The following is an 18,359-nucleotide window of genomic DNA, read 5'->3' on the forward strand; positions in this document are numbered from 1 at the left end:
CCCACCTCTGATGTTTTGGAGATTTATGGAAAGGTATTTGCCCTGCTCCTATTTTGTATTGTTTTATGGACTTTTGAACTTAAATGCTCTACGCTATCTTTTTCTTCTTCGTCTTTTTTGTAAATTATTACTATAGAATTTGCCAAGGTATCAAACTGAATAATTATGATCATTTTATTTTTTTATACGGCGTCCGACACATTTATTTGAAGATATTTCCTTTGAAGACTCATTTAAGTTCGTTCTTATTTAAGTAACACAATATCCAATACGATGTTACAGGTATGTACACTGTAAATCCAAATGAAAACGTTATCAAACTCGTATGATTCATCTCCAAATGAAAGAGCAGAACATATAACATTGATGAATAACATTTTTAAAAAAGTTATAAAGGACAAGGTAGGTAACGGCTGAATATGCAGCTGACCCCTTAGTTGATGTAAAAATCAGAACAATGCGTGGTAAAATTGACATTCTTTGAACTTAAGAACTTGAAATAATACTTGTTCTAATACCAGCACTAATTTGGCTTCAAAACATATGTGGAAGCCACTGTAGGGTCAGAAATATTTTACTTTTGAATAAATTCCTAATTTCCGGTGGAATTTCATCATATTTGAAATACTTTACTCTTCGATAAGAGAGAGCACAAGCTTGCCTTTCTGATATTTTTTCACAAATAGTGCATTTGATACTAGTGTTTATAATACATCAATTTGGTAAATGGGTAAGCTTCTGCTCTATGTGCTGTAAAAATTGAGGGAAATTTGCATCAAAATGAGAAAAATCGAAAATTGACCTATTCCGTTTTACTTTAATTTGACATTAATTGTAAACTGAAAAAAATAAGTTCAAGCATCTAAACCAATTCTGGCCTTTTAGGCAATATTTATTTTCGATTTAAATTATTCATATGACAAGAAAGGTTGATGATTGCTAGTTAATTTTTATTAGTGAAATATACAGAGGTAACTTAATACGATTCACCGTAAAAGGACATACAGCAAACAGTTGGAATTTTTGCAAACAATATATAAATATCTAAATTTTAGCACAGGCACTTGCGGAGTATGGACACCCCTTTTCATTTTAAATTTTTTTTTAATCTGGGTTCGAGTTACCTTTTTCCTATTTTCTTTTCTAATATGCACTATATGTTATCAATAATGTAACTCTTATGTCTCTACAAGCTGTTTCTAAATACTAGTGTATCGTTTTAGACTGATACATAATGTATCAGCCAAATAATAAAATTTTAAAAACAGGTTTTTAGGTCGAATCTCGACCGCGACTGACCTAAGTCGAAAAAAAAAATACGCTGGGAACTTGATGTGAAAGTTGCAGGTCTTTCGGATTAGACCTCATAAACCGAGGCCCCTTGACTCGGCAAGTGTTGGCACGATGAAGATCCTTTACTGCTCAATGGCCCTGAGTGCCAAGTAAAGGTAAAAATTTGAAGCCCTTTACTGGTATATGATGACGTCTCTATATGAGTAAAAATTCTCGAAGGGGACGTAAAACAACATACAATCAATCAATAAATCTTGAAAATATACATAGGAATAGGGGATTTACCGTTTCTTTTTGAATATTTATTTAGCCAATAAAGAAGAGGTATTTAAACCCTTAGTAAAAAAGTCAGGCCATAGTGTTTAAAGTAAAATGCAGCGAAGACAAATCAAGGATTTAGAATAAACTGAAATGGTAAGATTAGCCATTTTATTTTCCAACACTGACCATCATATCTTTATCTTGCACTGATCATAATATTTTCATGTCGCATCGATCGAAGGAGGGTGGACGTATAGTACTAATTAATATGATAGATTAAACTTTGTCATAAAAATTAGCATTTTTAATAATAAAAATCACCAAATGTAGTATTCGATAATTTGAAGACGGGTTAGTACGGGTGATATTATATTTCGCATGAGATAGCCGCTTTTGTAATTTTTGTTCATACATTTTATGTTTTTCTTTCTTTGTTTGTTGTTTGACGTCCCTCTTGAGAATTTTTCACTCATATGAAGACACCACCACTTTCTCGTTGAAGAATTTTAGACACATACTAGGCGTTTAGGGTCATTGAGCAGTAAGGGATATTTTCTTGCACGAGGCCCCGTCCGGTGTTTCATCCTTTATAATTTTGTTGCATATTTATGTCAACCCGAACGAATTCGCGGGTGCGACATATTGCATTTGTACGCATGTTTTTGTTATCCAGGTTGTTTCACAGAGTTGACTGTGACAATCTTTCTGAAACTTTCTTTCAAGGACGATCACTGGTTGTAGCTTCGTTGTGTTGGCATTCAGTTTCAAAATGGCTACCGTTGCCAAAGAAACGTGTGAAAAATAAAGAATTTTATCCGTTATGTTCTCTCTTGTCATCATGAAACTTTCTTATATTAATCATTAGTAAATGTAGTTGAGTGATTTGCATTTAAAATTTTCAAACAATTTATTGTTGCCTTGGTAACCAGGAGAAAGTAAAATTTCATTAATTTTGGTTTTTTAAATCAAAGAACTGAAAGGACTGATACGAGTTGATAGTCGTCCAAGCTTAACTAATGGGTATTGTGTCAGTGGTGAAAAAAATAAAAATATTGTCCAGTTCGGGGCGATATACGCTATTGCTTGCAATAGCAGACTTTTTAGTTTAATTTTTATTTTTATATTATTTTTTAAACTTACCAAAATGTTTAATAGGCTTTTCTTGATTTTCAATTTAAGGCATCAACAGATTCAGGAGTTTCTTCAAATCCACTGACATACATTTTAGACGGTAAGTTCATATTGATGAAAAGTATCTTATAACCTCGATCTTAATGTATTGTTTATCTCCCAACGGAAATGATTACTTAATAATATTATTCTGAAGGGTTGGTAAGAAAATGTCTAAAAATTAAACAAAACTCAATCAATACAAAAATTGTGTATTTTATTGAATGAATATCAGATTCTGTCTGCCCATGCCTAAATGGCACAGAACTTTGGGGCAGTCGCTAAAAAAAAGTGTCGGATTTCCATGTGAGATATTAATCTTCCTTTTCTTTTGTCTGCTTTTGTTGATTTTTCCTTTCTTTAAATCGATTGGAATATGTGCGCATTTATTAAGCAGAACCCTTTTCTGCCAAAGTTTAATGAATACGCAAATACAAAAAAAAAGCTTTTGAAATCTGAAATCCTGTTACATGTTTCATATTCTTAATCATCAGAGAATTATGTTAAACACTTGCTTTCAAAATTCGAGACCTTTTTGAGTTAAACGGAATGAACACAGATTTGGAGCTATGTATCTTTGATGACAGATAAAATACGTCTTATTTTTTAGGATCCAAATCTACCCTTTTATTTTATGATTAATACTCCTGTGGTCTAACACAGAAAGTCAGATTCATCGTATTTTGGTCATGTCACATTTTTTTCTAGAACTGATCTGAGAAGAATATTATAAATTGTTATATCAATTATAATATAAATATCATTCTATATATTTATTACTTATGAAAAGTCCAACAAAAAAACTGTTTATTACATCGGTCTAACAATATCACTATTGACCGGTCTTACATAAGAATTGTTAGACCGCAACGTCACTCGTCTGTTATGTCACAAGTACTGAGTAATTAATCATCGTTCAATATCGGCGGCGCGAAAATAGCCGAAGTTAAGAGTTACAAGAGTTGTTGCTAACAGCAAGGTAAGGAAGAAGGGAAGAGTATGTTTTGTGATAAATAATTTTTGTGATACAATAGATATATAATTGATTTGTTCTGTTTTATATTAACTGAAGAAGCCATATTTTTCCATATAAAATAATTGATAATATAGCGTGTATTGATTAAATTGATCAATCTTAAGTGAGAAGTGAAGGGTATAACAAAACAGTTATAGACTGGAATTTGGGCATCATATGTTTTGTTGAACCTGAAGGTGAAAATATTGCCTGGGCCGCAGGCCAAGGGCAACATTTTAACCTTCAGGTCCAACAAATCATATGTTGCCCTCATACCCAGTCAATAATTGTATAATATATATCCATCAAGTTCTCACAATCGGCAATTCTTTCAATTTAGATTTGTTTTGAAGTACTTGCAATTACGGTAAAAATACCATGTTACTACTGCTGTTGTTGCTGTTGCTGATGATGACAGTCTTCATGACATCATCATCATCATCACCACCATGTTAATGAATGCTAATGAAACCATTTTTTCACTTCACGTCTCTCGAAATTGCAAATAAAATAAGATAACTTTGTAATTTTCTTGGATATCTTTCAAACTGGAAATAATTATAATTAAGGTCTTCCGTTTCCAACGGAAGACCTTCTACTGATTCTGTTGGTAAATATTATTATTCTTTTTTTTTTCTTCTGCTTCCTAGACCGCAACTTTGAGGCCTCATATCTCACTCATTTCTCAACGGATTTCGCTCAAATTTTCACAGATTATAAACGTTTGTAAACTCTATCAGAATGTTGATTAAATTTCAAAAAGTCACTTCCGGTTTTGAGTTATTTCCCTTTAAACGAAAAATTATAGGCTTTCGTTTCCAGACAAAGGCTCAGAGACGGCTGAAGCTGGAGCAGACATTCTACTGATTTTTATATAATAGTGTTGCATTATGCATGTACTATGCCTAAATAGTAGGCCGGGTTTGACACATGGTGCACGAGCCGGAGGCGAGTGCACTATGTGTCAAACCCTGCCTACTATTTAGGCATAGTACATGCATAATGCAACACTATTGTTGTTATTATGCTGACTGTTGTAATTATTTATGCGGCAATGTATTTGACTTTTTCCTGAAAATATCGGTGCTTACACATCGCACTTGCAAGAACTTATTCAAAATATTTATGCTAAAATTGTTTGCATGCTTAGTTATTTTGGTTACTAGTATTTTCTCTAAATAAGTAGGAATTTTCTGTCCCAAAGCAACTCATCTTTATTTTCTGTTTTGTTAGTAAGCCTTAGGGTTGCAGACGTCGATTCTCATTGATAATTTTCTTTTACATCCTTTAATCAAGCGTCATACTTCAATCAAGCGTCATATAAAAAAGCGTTTTAATGACCCTATAAAATCAGTTCATTTAACGATCTGTATGTAATTAGTTTGAAAGTTTGTTGTACACATTAATCTAAAGTTCCTTAGAATAATTTAACTGTTTTCAATTAATATTTGTCTATTTTCTCCTTCTTGTGTCAATTGTATAAATTAAGTTTATATATTTAATAAAATTGTACCAATCAGTGATCGTCTCTATGGCGTAATCGATAAGGCATCGGACTGACAATCTCATGGTCGTGAGTTCGATCCCCGGCATGTGCATGGAAGAATTTTATTCAGTAAATAAAGCCGTGCACTATTTCAACATAGTATGTTTACGCTATATAAATCCTTAGGCCACTATGTGAGAATAGAAGGGTATGGGTTATATAGAGACAAACTGACAGGAAGCATAATAATAGATAATAGAAGGATTGAAGTTGTGCACATCGGTTTTTATTTTTTCGATTTCTCTATTCAAGATGGCGCTTTATAGGGGTCGAAAATTAGAACGCTTAAAAGAACCAAAAATTACACATATTTTGCTTCTTATCTTCTAAACTAAAAAGATTTTGTTAAAATATATAGAACATAATTTGTGCAAAATTAGAAGATCTTTCAAATGATATGTTGGAAAAAGAGCTGACTCCTAAATTAAGGGATCTAGAGGGGCCAAAAGTTTTTTTTTCCATATATCTCAAAGAGTATTGAGAATTTGTTATACATCAAAGAAGCAAAGTTGTTGAAAATGTCAAGCTTAATCTGAAGGAGTCATCAAAATACGTCCAGCGTCGTCACTTCCTGCCAACCGGAAGAAGTTGGAAAACGCGTATTTTTGCCGTTTTTGACAAGTTTTTGGGCAACAAATGTCTCTGGGAGCTTAAAAATTACTTTTTCGTGCGTCGTCGTTACTTCCGGTCAAACCGGAAGTAGCAAAAATGGCTTATTTTTGCATTAAATTTCATACATTTACATTGGTAGGTAACTTTCATGAAGCAAGATTTCAGGAAGCTAAGTTAACCTGAAAAAATGTCATCTTTTTAACATGGATAGCTGTCGAAGAGATGAGAAATACTTCTATCCTCTTGCGCCTTAGTGTCATATTAATGTACTGAAAATGCAGAAATAACATAAACTGCACAGTTTCTGTATGACTGCAAGGCACAACTATGCTTTAAAATCAGGGATGGGGTCAATTACATAGGAAAGTAATTAACTAAATTACAATTACTTTCCCAAAAACTTCAATTAAATTACCATTACCATTACATGAATTTTGAAATGTAATTAATTAAATTACAATTACTTTGCAAATGTAATTAATTAAATTACAAATTACATTCAAGAATACACCTATAAAAGTAAATAGTCATGTATATTCCTTTACATTTATAACAGTTTATTTTACAACATTTTTTACAATAATATTATTAAAAGCTTCATACATTTTTCAAATATTGTGTCCCCTAACCTAATATATCTTCGATTAATTTTAAGATTTTCATGCCATGCTGAAGATTCTTTCCACTGGAGTATTTGTGAGAAAAATGCATACATGTAGATACTGACTAGTAGAAAGTTTACAGATGGTTTTACCTTAGTTCATGTGTTTAAATTTTGGAATCAATTTTACTTTCCCATAAACAAGTTATTTTATGCTAAATGTACTTTTGATGCTTTTATTTGCCTTTATATTTCCTTATTTCATCATCATCATAGGATCACCTCAAAATGTGGGTATTTGACTTATTCTGTGCCAAACTACAATTTCAAGTCAAAGAGTATGACTATAAAAACACCAACAGACAAAGTCAAAGGTGTGAAAAATGTTTATTTAGGAATAAGTATTTGACCCCAAGACACTAATTAGCACCTGTTAATAACTTCCAACACAAGCTAAAGATATGGCCAACAAAAGGATTAGAAGCCATTGGACTTCTTATTCTCATATGGATTAATTAATTAAAAAATCAAAATATGAATTTTATTTGTAAACTTTACAAAGATTAACTTGATTTAAAAGGGTTTTTTTAAATGAAAAGGGGCATTGTATTTAAACAACAATTGACATAAAAAGGGAAGTTCTTTTCAAGAAATTTTACTATTAAGATGTTTGGTCCAAAATGTATAAGTTATTAATCTTTCATAAATAATGTTTATGAAATTGAAGGAGAGGAGACTATTTTCCATTTATTTAAAACCAGTGTAATTGAATGTAATTGAAAAGTAATTGTGAATTACATGCCTTTTTGCAAAGTAATTAATTAAATTACCATTACTTGTAATTGAAAATTTGGTCAATTACACATTACTTTCAATTACATCAAAATTTGTAATTAATTACAGTCAATTACCATTACACATTACCATTACCTCATCCCTGTTTAAAATGAATGGATACAAAGACGGTTGTATTTGAAGAGAAACCATGAAACAACCATTTGAAAACTCGCATAATATATCATCCAAGTGCATATAAAAACCCTACCAATTATTATGTGTGAATTATGTTTAAAGTAATAAAATATAATCAAAATTAAGTTATAAATCATTTTCAAAATTTATTTTGCTGTCACGTTACACAATTTCGCATTATAACAATAAGACCTTAATTTCTGCGAATAACTATGTGAGTTTAAAAAGTGCGTTGAACTGTATATGTATAATGTAGTTGTATAAAAATACTTTTTGATGCTTATTACACGCAAAAGCTTTAAAGAAATGAAGAACTGATATCATCCATTTTTTTTCTCAATAGAGGGATATCCACCTCCAGATTACCCAGGTGACGATGTATGTACTGAATCGTTTACTATTAATTTTAGTTAAGTGAAAAGTTTTGCATTACGTCGCAACCTATGATCCCAGCTGCGCTCAAGGTAAATAGCACAAGTCTCCTAACCGCAAGTGTTATACGACTGGAGCTTTTTCTAATCACTGATTGATTGCTCGTGCAACTATTTCCGTGTCAATGTTGATAATACTGTAAAAAAAATCGTGACGTAATGCAAAACTTCAAACGTCACTGAAATTAATGATATGTAAAGTTTATCATTGAATCTTGATTTTTTTTTCATCTTTTTATTAAAAAAAAAATAAAATTATCCGAAATATGGTGTATTTGTAATGTTTTTAAATAACTGTTTATGAAATTATTACAATAATAACAGATTGGTTTTCTAAGACAAAAAAGGAAAGTATACGTATTTTTTTTCTCCCCTCAACCTTTTAAATTTTAAATCTAATTTTAAAAATCCTTTCACACATGCTTAAAATGAACTACATTAACAGTTGATAAAAAATCTTTCCACTATAGGTTACATGGAACAAAGAAAACAAAGAAACAAAACAAAATATTCTTGTGCTTTTAGATTTGAAGCCTTTGGTAGAATATTACCTCTGTTTTTTCTTTAATTTCTATTCTTCTTTTATTTCTCTGAAAAGAAATAATGAAGAATAAAATTGAAATCGTACGGAAAATATATATTTTCTTAAATTGATATATATTACAATAAATTTTGTTTCTTAAGATTTAGATTTAAAATTGACATTTTTTTTTTTTTTTACAGATAAAGGATTCATCTTATGGCTCAAGGGGATATTTAGGTGTTGAAAAGTAAGTTGCGAAAATAATAGACGGTTTTTAAATTATGAGTGCTAGTGATATAGTAAAATTAAAACATAATATAATTTATAACAATGCAACATAGAACCTATAGTAAGTCATTATTTATTTTTTGTACGGCTCCTTGGAATCAACTCAATTTGTTTTGACAGATCAGTCCTGTTTAATGTGTCTATAACATACAATGGAAATGACATAGAAAACAAAGATGTATGTTTTAAGGAAAATAAAAAAATAATTCTGTATATTTTCCTTTTATGGGTTGTTTCTTACACAGTTATCAGTAATACGTACTATGAAAGACGAATCTCGCTTGTCTTTAAGATATTCTTTAAAGGAAATAAAGAACAATCAATAGGTTTTCTAAACAGATAGACAAATCTAAATAATTATGTTCTCTAAAAAATCTTTTAAAAAGACCAGCGTTATTAAAGCTACATTTTTGTGATTTCTACGGAGAAATAAATCCCTAAATATATTATACATGGAGGTAATGGATAGTAATTAAGTTACAGTGTATGTTACTCGGCAGCTTTTTAGACAAAATTCACGTAGAACATCTAGCTTCAAAACTATTTATTAAGATTCATATTTTATAACGTATCTTGATTAAACAATGTTAATGTTTTAACATTCATCGAAAAAAAACTTCTCAAAAAGCAACAAAGAAGCAAGATTAAAAAGGGACGATTTCTTGTGGTGGAAGGATATTTAGCAGATAATTCTGCAAATCCGCACATTTTTAAATCAAATATCTTGGAACTTAAGCCTCACATACTTTTACTCGGAAAATATTTCCGTTATTATTGATATAGGTCTTAATTTAAATTTTTAGAACAAATTTTACACTTTCCTTCAACAAACTTAGCCGAAAAATGAAGATATGTGAAATAAGTCAAGATAAAATTTACATCATATATCGCCTGAATTTAACATATTCTGATCAATATTTCAAAAATTCACTTCACTGACCCAAACTTTTTCTTGTATTCTTTTAAAGTACTCGATACTTGTGATTGATCAGCACTAAAGTCGTAAAAAGCTTGATTTAAGAAATGTTTTATAGCCTATTTTACGGAAGCCCATTAGTGCAAACCAAAAATATATAAAGAAAAAACAGAATTAATATATAAAGGAAAACCAAAAATATATAAAGGAAAACCAAAAATATATAAAGGAAAACCAAAAATATATAAAGAAAAACCAAAAATATATAAAGAAACCCAAAAATATATGAAGAAAAACGGAATTAATATATAAAGAAAAACGAAATTAATATAAAGAAAACGGAATTAATATATAAAGAAAAACGAAATTATTACATAAAGAAAAACGAAATTGTTAAAAGTAGAAAAACTTCAACTAAAATACGGAATTTATTGAGGTGCACGGTAAGGGTCTGAACCCATAAATCATTAGTGCACCGCGTCTGATAGACCTGATTTTGTTTCAACAATAAACAAGCGTGGTGTCTGCCTTTACATTCACCTTTTCCTATATCGAAAACACATCCATTATAATACATGAATGGGGAGAATTTAATCTTTGATATCTAATTGCACAACTATTTAAGAAAACATGAACTTTAAGATTCTGTTGTTTACAACATTTAACATTCAGGAATCCCTTATCCATTATTCAACTACCGCACAATATATTCATTAAAAATGTTGTAAAATAATACGTTATCGATCGGACTTGGGTTTGTTTGACATTTTAAAAAAAATTGTTTAAAGAGAACAAGTGCAAAGAGTAAAACAAGTCAAAGTGGTTACAAGTAGATTTTTATGATTGTTTACTATATTAGAAATAAAGCAAATCACCTTCAGTTGATTCTTTGATCTTATCAACGCATAATTTGAGGTGATATACTGGCTACTAAGTACTTGCTCTCACATATTATAAATGTCCATCTCTCAATTTGTGTATTTATAAGTCGGTGACAATGCACACACTTGTAAATAACAAATCCCACAAAGTAATAAAATAATTTTTCTTATAGTTTCAACAATCTAAGATTTATGGGTATACAGATTCGGACGTTAGGTTTAGTTCGTGGGAATCCAGTAATACGATACGCAAGGTCGTGACCTTCTAGCTGAGCTCTAATGGGCTTCTACAAAGCCCAATAGTGCAAACCAGAAATAAATAAAGAAAAAACGAAATTATTAAATAAAGAAAAAACGAAATTATTAAATAAAGTAAAACCTAAATTATTAAATAAAGAAAAAACGAAATTATTAAATAAAGGAAAAACGAAATTATTAAATGAAGAAAAACGAAATTATTAAATAAAGAAAAACAAAATCATTAAATAAAGAACAAGAGGCCCATGGGCCCAATCGCTCACCTGAGCACTGTGGCTAGGAAGAAGTATAGAAATTGGTTTATTATTAAAAAGTTTAAATCCAAAAGCAATCCAATGACCAATCATGGCTTTGGTATTATTTAGAACATAAATTTTAAAAGAATGTTCCTGTATATATCTATGTAAAACTTTGGTCGGCCATTGTGGTCCCGCCCTACCCCCAGGGGTCATGATTTGAACAAACTTGAATCTCCACTACCTGAGGATGCTTCCATATAAATATGAACATTTATGTCTTTGCAATTCTTGAGAAGAAGATTTTTAAAGAATTTTCCGATATATTTCTATGTAAAACTTTGGTCGGCCATTTTGGCCCCGCCCTACCCCGGGGGTCATGATTAGAACAAACTTAAATCTACACTACCTGAGGATGTTTCCACATAAGTTTCATCTTTCCTGACACAGTGGTTCTTGAGAAGATTTTTAAAACATACCATCAAATTTTCATTAATTCCCAATTATCTCCCCTTGAATGAGGGCGTGGCCCTTCATTTGAAGAAACTTGAATCCCCTTTACCCAAGGATGCTTTGTGGCAAGTTTGGTTGAAATTGGCCCAGCGGTTCATGAGAAGAAGTCGAAAATGTGAAAAGTTTACAGACGGACAGACAGACGACGGACAAAATGTGATCAGAAAAACTCACTTGAGCTTTCAGCTCAGGTGAGCTAAAAACGAAATTATTAAGTATAGATAGCATCGTTGATAAGTTTAACAAAGCAAAACGCGAGGATAAGGGTTCCAGTCACGCGTGGTTCATTCCACAGTGAGTGTCTTCAGCGCCAGACAGGGACATGCTGGTCGAAGAATTTTAGAAATGTCCACAAGAAGAACAAAATGCCATTTTAGAAATGTGTTCTTGTATTGCGACGTCCTTATGAAATGAGGGGAATGTAGAAGTAAAAATAGTCACGAAGTAATCAAATTATCCTCGTTTTTGTTTCAACAACCCGTGATTTATGAATATACAGATGGGGCGCTAGGCTTATTCCGGAGGGAATTTTTTAATAAGCAAGGTCTTGACCTTTCAGCGATTCAAGCGATTTGAATTGGATGTCATTGATTTCAATCAAGCAGAAACATCCACCCTCATGATCCTCTATGCATAATGCTACACATCAACAAATTACGTATACCGCTGAACAATTATTGACAATTAACTTCAAACATTAGATTGAAGTATTTGTTTCAGTTGATGTTTTCTCTTTCTCCCTCACTCTTCTTTTTATTTAATAATTTCGTTTATCTTTATTAAATAATTTCGTTTTTCTTTATATATCAATTCTGTTTTTCTTTATATATTAATTCCGTTTTCTTTATAAATTAATTTCGTTTTCCTTTATATATTAATTCCGTTTTTCTTTATATATTAATTTCGTTTCTCTTTATATATTAATTTCGTTTTTCTTTATATATTAATTCCGTTTTTCTTTATATATTAATTTCGTTTTTCTTTATATATTAATTCCGTTTTTCTTTATATATTAATTCCGTTTTTCTTTATATTAAATCCGTTTTTCTTTATATATCAATTCCGTTTTTCTTTATATATTTTTGGTTTTCCTTTATATATTTTTGGTTTTCCTTTATATATTAATTCCGTTTTTCTTTATATATTTTTGGTTTGCACTATTGGGCTTCCGTACTATTTAACATTTTAGTACCCATAATATGTTACTTTTTAGTTGCAAAAGGTCACAAAATAATTTACGCGCATTATTTTGCAAGATTTGTTCAATGATCGTATTAATCAAACTATTTTATGTAAAATAAAATTGTATATATTGCCATGGTTACATCTGATAACATATGATAAAGGTTAAAGTAATTTACCAAAGAGTAAAAATTTAAGTGCAAAAAGGTCTTGACAATTTAATTGTACCCTAGCCCAGTGAGATGCACACTATCCACCTATTTTCTCAGCGATTTTGAGTCACACTATATGAGTACTTATCTAAAATATACTTCTCAAAAATCCTGTATTTAACAAATTTCACGAGTGACATATCTTTATCTCAAAAGTCTGTTAAATAGTACAAACCTGGAACACAATAAATACTTCGAAATCCCAGAAGGCTCATTCGAGATTCGAGGTTCGAAATACGAGATTCGAAATTCGAGTTTCGAGATTCAAGATCCAGATTAACCAATCAAAAGCATATTCTCCAACACATAAGAGGTTTGATCAGGTATATTGGATGGAGTAGTGAGCATCCCCTGAACATGGGTCACACCCGCCAAAACGAATATTGAAAAAAATAATGTGAAAGCTGAGGCCAAAAATGAAAGTAATTCCAATATAGCAATCGAATGAAACAAATATAAACAGGGAAAACAAATGACTTTTTGAAATCCCAAAGGATTCCATCGCAATTATACTTAGACAAGCCTAGTTTTTAAGGTCATATTCACTTTTTATATTATGAGAATGAGTAAAAGATAAACTTGATGTATAGTTAGATTTCGATGGTGGCGAGGGTGTAATAATCACCTGCAGCTAAATATCCTTTTGTCGTGCATGCATACTAAGGTTTTTGATAAATCTCTTCTTGGATGTTTAAAAATGCTACTTTATTCAATTTTAAGGGCAAATAAGAACGGAAGACTTCAAGAAAGACAAGTGAGTAAAACTTAGATAATACATTTTTCAAGAGTTAATAAGTTATCTTCATAAATTCAGTGTTTAAGATTTCCTAAAATCTTCGAAGTCCTTTTCATTAAGGGACACACCTGTATTACTGATTTCATATCTTTTTTTAAAACAATGCAGATTTCTCACTTTTCCTTGAATTTTTCAGGAAAACAATATGCTCCCTTAATAAAGTGGAGAGACACGCACACGTATACGTACTTATATCACAAATCTTTATTATTTATATACTTACTATTCAAAAATGGCTTTTCTTTACAGAAATCAGATTTATCGAAAGCCACAAGTGGATATATAGACATTAATAGGTAAGAAAAGAATTTTTTATCAAGCTATCCATGATATCTATTTTAAAAAATAATAATCAAGTAAAACATTAATGAACATATAAAGTAAAATATGATATTTATATTTCCTATGTATATATTTATTATTTGCCTCCAGCTCTATTTACCGGTCACGGTAGCCTAGTGGTAGAGCGTTCGCTTCGTGATCGGGAGGCCCAGGTTCGATTCTCGATCGCGGCGCCGCGTCATACCTAAGACGTAAACATAGGTAGTGACTGTTCCTTCGCCAAGCGCTCGGCACTAGAAGTGAAAGTCACGGGTCTTTCGGATATGACCTTAAAAACGTAGGTCCCGTGTCACGGGATAAAGAACCCTCACTGCTCAATGGCCCTGAGTACCGAGTATAGGTCTAAATTTGAAGCCCTTCACCGGCATTGGTGACGTCTCCATATGAGTGAGAAATTCTCAAGAGGGACGTTAAACAATATACAATCATTCAATTAAATCCAGCTCTATTTATTACCTGCAAGACTTCCTTTTAAACACTTTGGCTTTCTGAGAATTAATATTTACATTGTTTTCAGTAAATAAAAGTCCACAGATAGGTAATATTACATTAAATTATATAAATTCTGTCTGGTAACAGAGATTTCCAGGACTGGTGAAGGTGTGTGCGTCTTATTTCCCTTTATCTTGCTTTATATGCATCGATAGGTTTCAAATACATATGATATGTCTTCCTTACATGTTAAACATGGCAGAATTATTTTTGTTTTTATCTATAGGGCAAACAATAATAGAGAACTTCAAATAAGACTGGTGAGTATTATTTATTTTGCATGCTTTCTTTTTTAAGTGTTGATAAACTTTCATGACATGCATAATGATTATTTGGAGAGATTTCAATATCCAGCTTCTAAGTACACGGGCCGAAAAGTAATTATTTTTCCTCTCTCAGTCTCACAAATTATATCAATCTTTGAATTTTTTTTTTTTGAAATAAAATTTATACTATCGCTTATTAAAAATAAAAAATCTTTAAATTTTTGTAATTCTGTAAATTTTTGTATCTTCCATGCAACGGAAATTTCTGTAAAATTTGTAATTGTACAATAAAGCAATAGAGTCGTTTTCTTTAAAAAAAAAAGAGTAATTTCAAAATTTTGTAAGACACTTCCATTTATGCTCTATACAATACTTTAGCTTAACATGTACAAATATTTATACAATATATTTTTTTAAAGTTGAATCTTCAAAACATGTTTTGAAAGTCAAGATAAGTGCATTTACTCATCAAATAATATTTCTTAATGTCAAACATCAAGTTTCTGAAATCAGTAGTTCCGTTATATCTTCAGTTTCTAGCCATAGAAAGACTTAGAAATTATAATTAGAAATTAATTCTAATTAGAAATTAGAAAGACGCTTAGACTAAAATCAATTGCGATAAGAAGATACATGTATAAGTGAAAAGTTTGCACTTAAGGTGTTTAGACAAAATGCTCATGCATAGAGGAGAAATTTATCAATAACAAAGGTTGTAACGGGAGCAGATTTTAGGGAGAACTTTCTGCTGCAAATGCTTTTATAGCACCTTTTTACAACATCTAAAAGAAATACTCTAATGGTATTTGGGGAACCCAGGACTCAGAAAAGAAACTAATGAGAAGTTTATACTTTTCAGAACAAAAATGGGCCACTTTATGATAATAGTAAGTATTTAAAAAAAATCACATGGCAAAAAATTATCCTTATTTTTGTGAAACTCTTTTAGTATAAAATCTATAAATCGAGATGTAAATATGATGTTATATATTTTTTTCATTTCTACCAGATCTCTTGCCAGATCTTGACAATCATAAATGTGTATCCATTTCAACAAAGAGACAAATGCCAGCTATATTTAATGTGAGTAAATCTAGTACCTGCTTTAAATGATTTTTTCAATCAATTTTTACTATGATTTTGATTTTAAGATGTTTTCTTATGTGGATGGATTTTTATTTATCATTGCAGGATTTTTCAAACCCTACAGGAAATGTAAGATATTTAATGATTTTTTATAATGACTAAAAAATAAAAAAACATTTTTGATCAAGAAAATAATATAAATATTACTTCATGAATATTGCTTGAAAAAAAAAGCCTGTTAGTTTTATTAGTTGACATCTTATATAACATTTTATATAAAAAATCATAATTCATGTTGCTGAGAGAAAACTTCACGAGACTCATAATTATCATTAAAAGAATTACTTTCAACAAATGTTACGAGTCTCTATTGCAGTTATGAAAATCATACTTAAAGAAGAATTTGAATTATTATCAATAGAGAACATGTGTGTGTTTGTAAATAATATTAAGACATTCATCGTCAGATTTTACGGACTCATGCTTCTACATTTGTAGGGTCATTTAATGAACAATTTCAGACTTGGACTTTCAAATGTGAGTTTCTTCTTACATTTATAGATTTAAACTTCAAATTGATAAGAATTAAAGAAAAAGATCTAATAAATTTGTTGTATATCAACAGAATATAATTACTACTTTCTTTGCCTATATAATTTCAGCAATCAAAACACACCCACATTTTCGATGCAGAAAGTTCTATCCCATGTTATAAGGTATTTTAACATATAAATGTTTAATTTTCCATTTTGTTTATCTGGGGGTTTTTCTGTTTATGTATTTCAACATTTTTAGATTTACATTTTGTATTTCTAAGGAGAATTTGAAAAACAAGCGAATGTGTGTCAAGATGAGCAAGGTTAGAATATTCATCACAGCAGTAACGATTGCGGGACTAGCACTATTGCTCATATATTTTGTCATTGGCCAAGTTACGATAGACGACTTGAATGAAAATGTTCGGACGCAAACCACTTTTTTAAAAGGTAAGCAAATTATACAATGATGTGCAATAACATCATTGGCATGTCAGGTGTTGGGTCGATAGTACTTTGCACGGAGGTAGCCAATTCTTGCTACCAACCTCCCAATATAATGTAGGGAAAACTGTCACATGTATTTCTACTCATTCTTTGCAATTTATTTTTATCCAATGAATAAATTCTAGGAAGCGGTGCTCCTGTTGTTTGTATATTTCGATAATTATACCCATATTATGGGAAAACCAAACTTTAACGACCTTTTCCCTTATCCAAATGTCAGTTTCTTCCTTTTTATGAACTTGGTTATCGATATTTAAGAGAAAATTTGACGATTTTAATCAGTTGTTAAACAGTGTATGTAAAATGATAATAGTTATTGATCTGCACTTTTTCTAGTTAAAATTAAGTCAAATCAATAACACCCCCTCCCCCTCAAAAAAAACTATTCGTTGGCCATTATCTTTATGTGATTGTTTGAAGTCTATTGCGCTTCATTTTGTGGGAATCTCCCGCAATTTTTTATTTTGAAATTATGATACAAATTTGATTTCTAATTTTCCTATAACTATTTGACAGCTTGTCGTCTTTTCTTGCAATGTAAACTGACACAGGTTCCCCGAGTTTCTTGGTTGTCTTTTTCATATGAATAAGTCGCTTACGTGACGCAGTGGTTAGAGCGTCTGCTCTGAGTGGAAAAGTAAGGAGTTAAATTATAAGGCAGAGGTCCCATGTTACAGTAGTTGCTGGCACGGGCTACTCAATGGTGAAGTATAGGTAAAAATTTGCTGCCCCCCACTGGCAATAGGTGACGTCTTTTTCATGTGAGTGAAAAATTCTCGAGAGGGAGTTTAACAACAGACACATAACAAAAACAAATTATATTAATAACTTTATATGGATTAAAATATTTATAAAGCACATCTTTAAAAATTTTAGGCATTCTTATAGTAATATGGTTCTCTTTTTTAACCCTTTTTCTTTGCCATGGTGGTCTATTGTTTGTTGTGATGCATTCATGAATCGTTAAGTATTTGGAATTAAACAAATTTATTTCTAAAAACTTCAGTAAGTACATGTATCTGACAATTCAAGGAAGATGACCATAAAATTTCTATCCTGTGGTATTTATATAGATACATTAAATCAATCTTTAATATGATGTAACGGAACACAAATTTTTCAAGGAAAAAAAAAGAAATGCCTATCAATACTGAAGAGATATTTCTGCTAGTCTTTAGAAATATTCTCCAGATCGGTCCAAACCATGCCAATGAAAGCTAAAGTTTACTGGACAAAATTTAATCTTTTCACATTTTGAGACTTGAACATACACTTGCACTTCATTCAGCGCACTCTCTAATAAAATATTCTTTGCAAGAAAAAGTGGACGTGTTGAAGAAGGATAATGAAAACTAACATTAACGATTAGAAGTCTTAATCTTGGTAATTGTTTGATGCTCATCTTTATGGCGTAATTACCTCTT

The 18,359-nt window shown here is 30.8% G+C and overlaps 1 protein-coding gene across 1 annotated transcript; it reads left to right on the forward strand.

The window, feature by feature from the left end:
* The first annotated feature begins 1,537 nt into the window (after positions 1-1,537).
* LOC134271398 (uncharacterized) lies at positions 1,538-15,919 on the forward strand. Its single transcript, XM_062753603.1, has 9 exons — positions 1,538-1,707; positions 2,734-2,785; positions 7,814-7,848; positions 8,625-8,671; positions 13,631-13,664; positions 13,956-14,002; positions 14,767-14,800; positions 15,666-15,693; positions 15,816-15,919. Exons 1-9 carry the CDS (start codon positions 1,705-1,707, stop codon positions 15,917-15,919), a joined length of 384 nt encoding a protein of 127 aa, XP_062609587.1. The 5' UTR covers positions 1,538-1,704.
* The last annotated feature ends 2,440 nt before the right edge of the window (positions 15,920-18,359 follow it).

Source organism: Saccostrea cucullata, unplaced genomic scaffold, assembly GCF_032062105.1.
Source record: "Saccostrea cucullata isolate Sc308-1 unplaced genomic scaffold, CSIRO_AGI_Scuc_v1 ctg2606, whole genome shotgun sequence".
NCBI classification, from domain to species: Eukaryota; Metazoa; Mollusca; class Bivalvia; order Ostreida; family Ostreidae; genus Saccostrea; species Saccostrea cuccullata.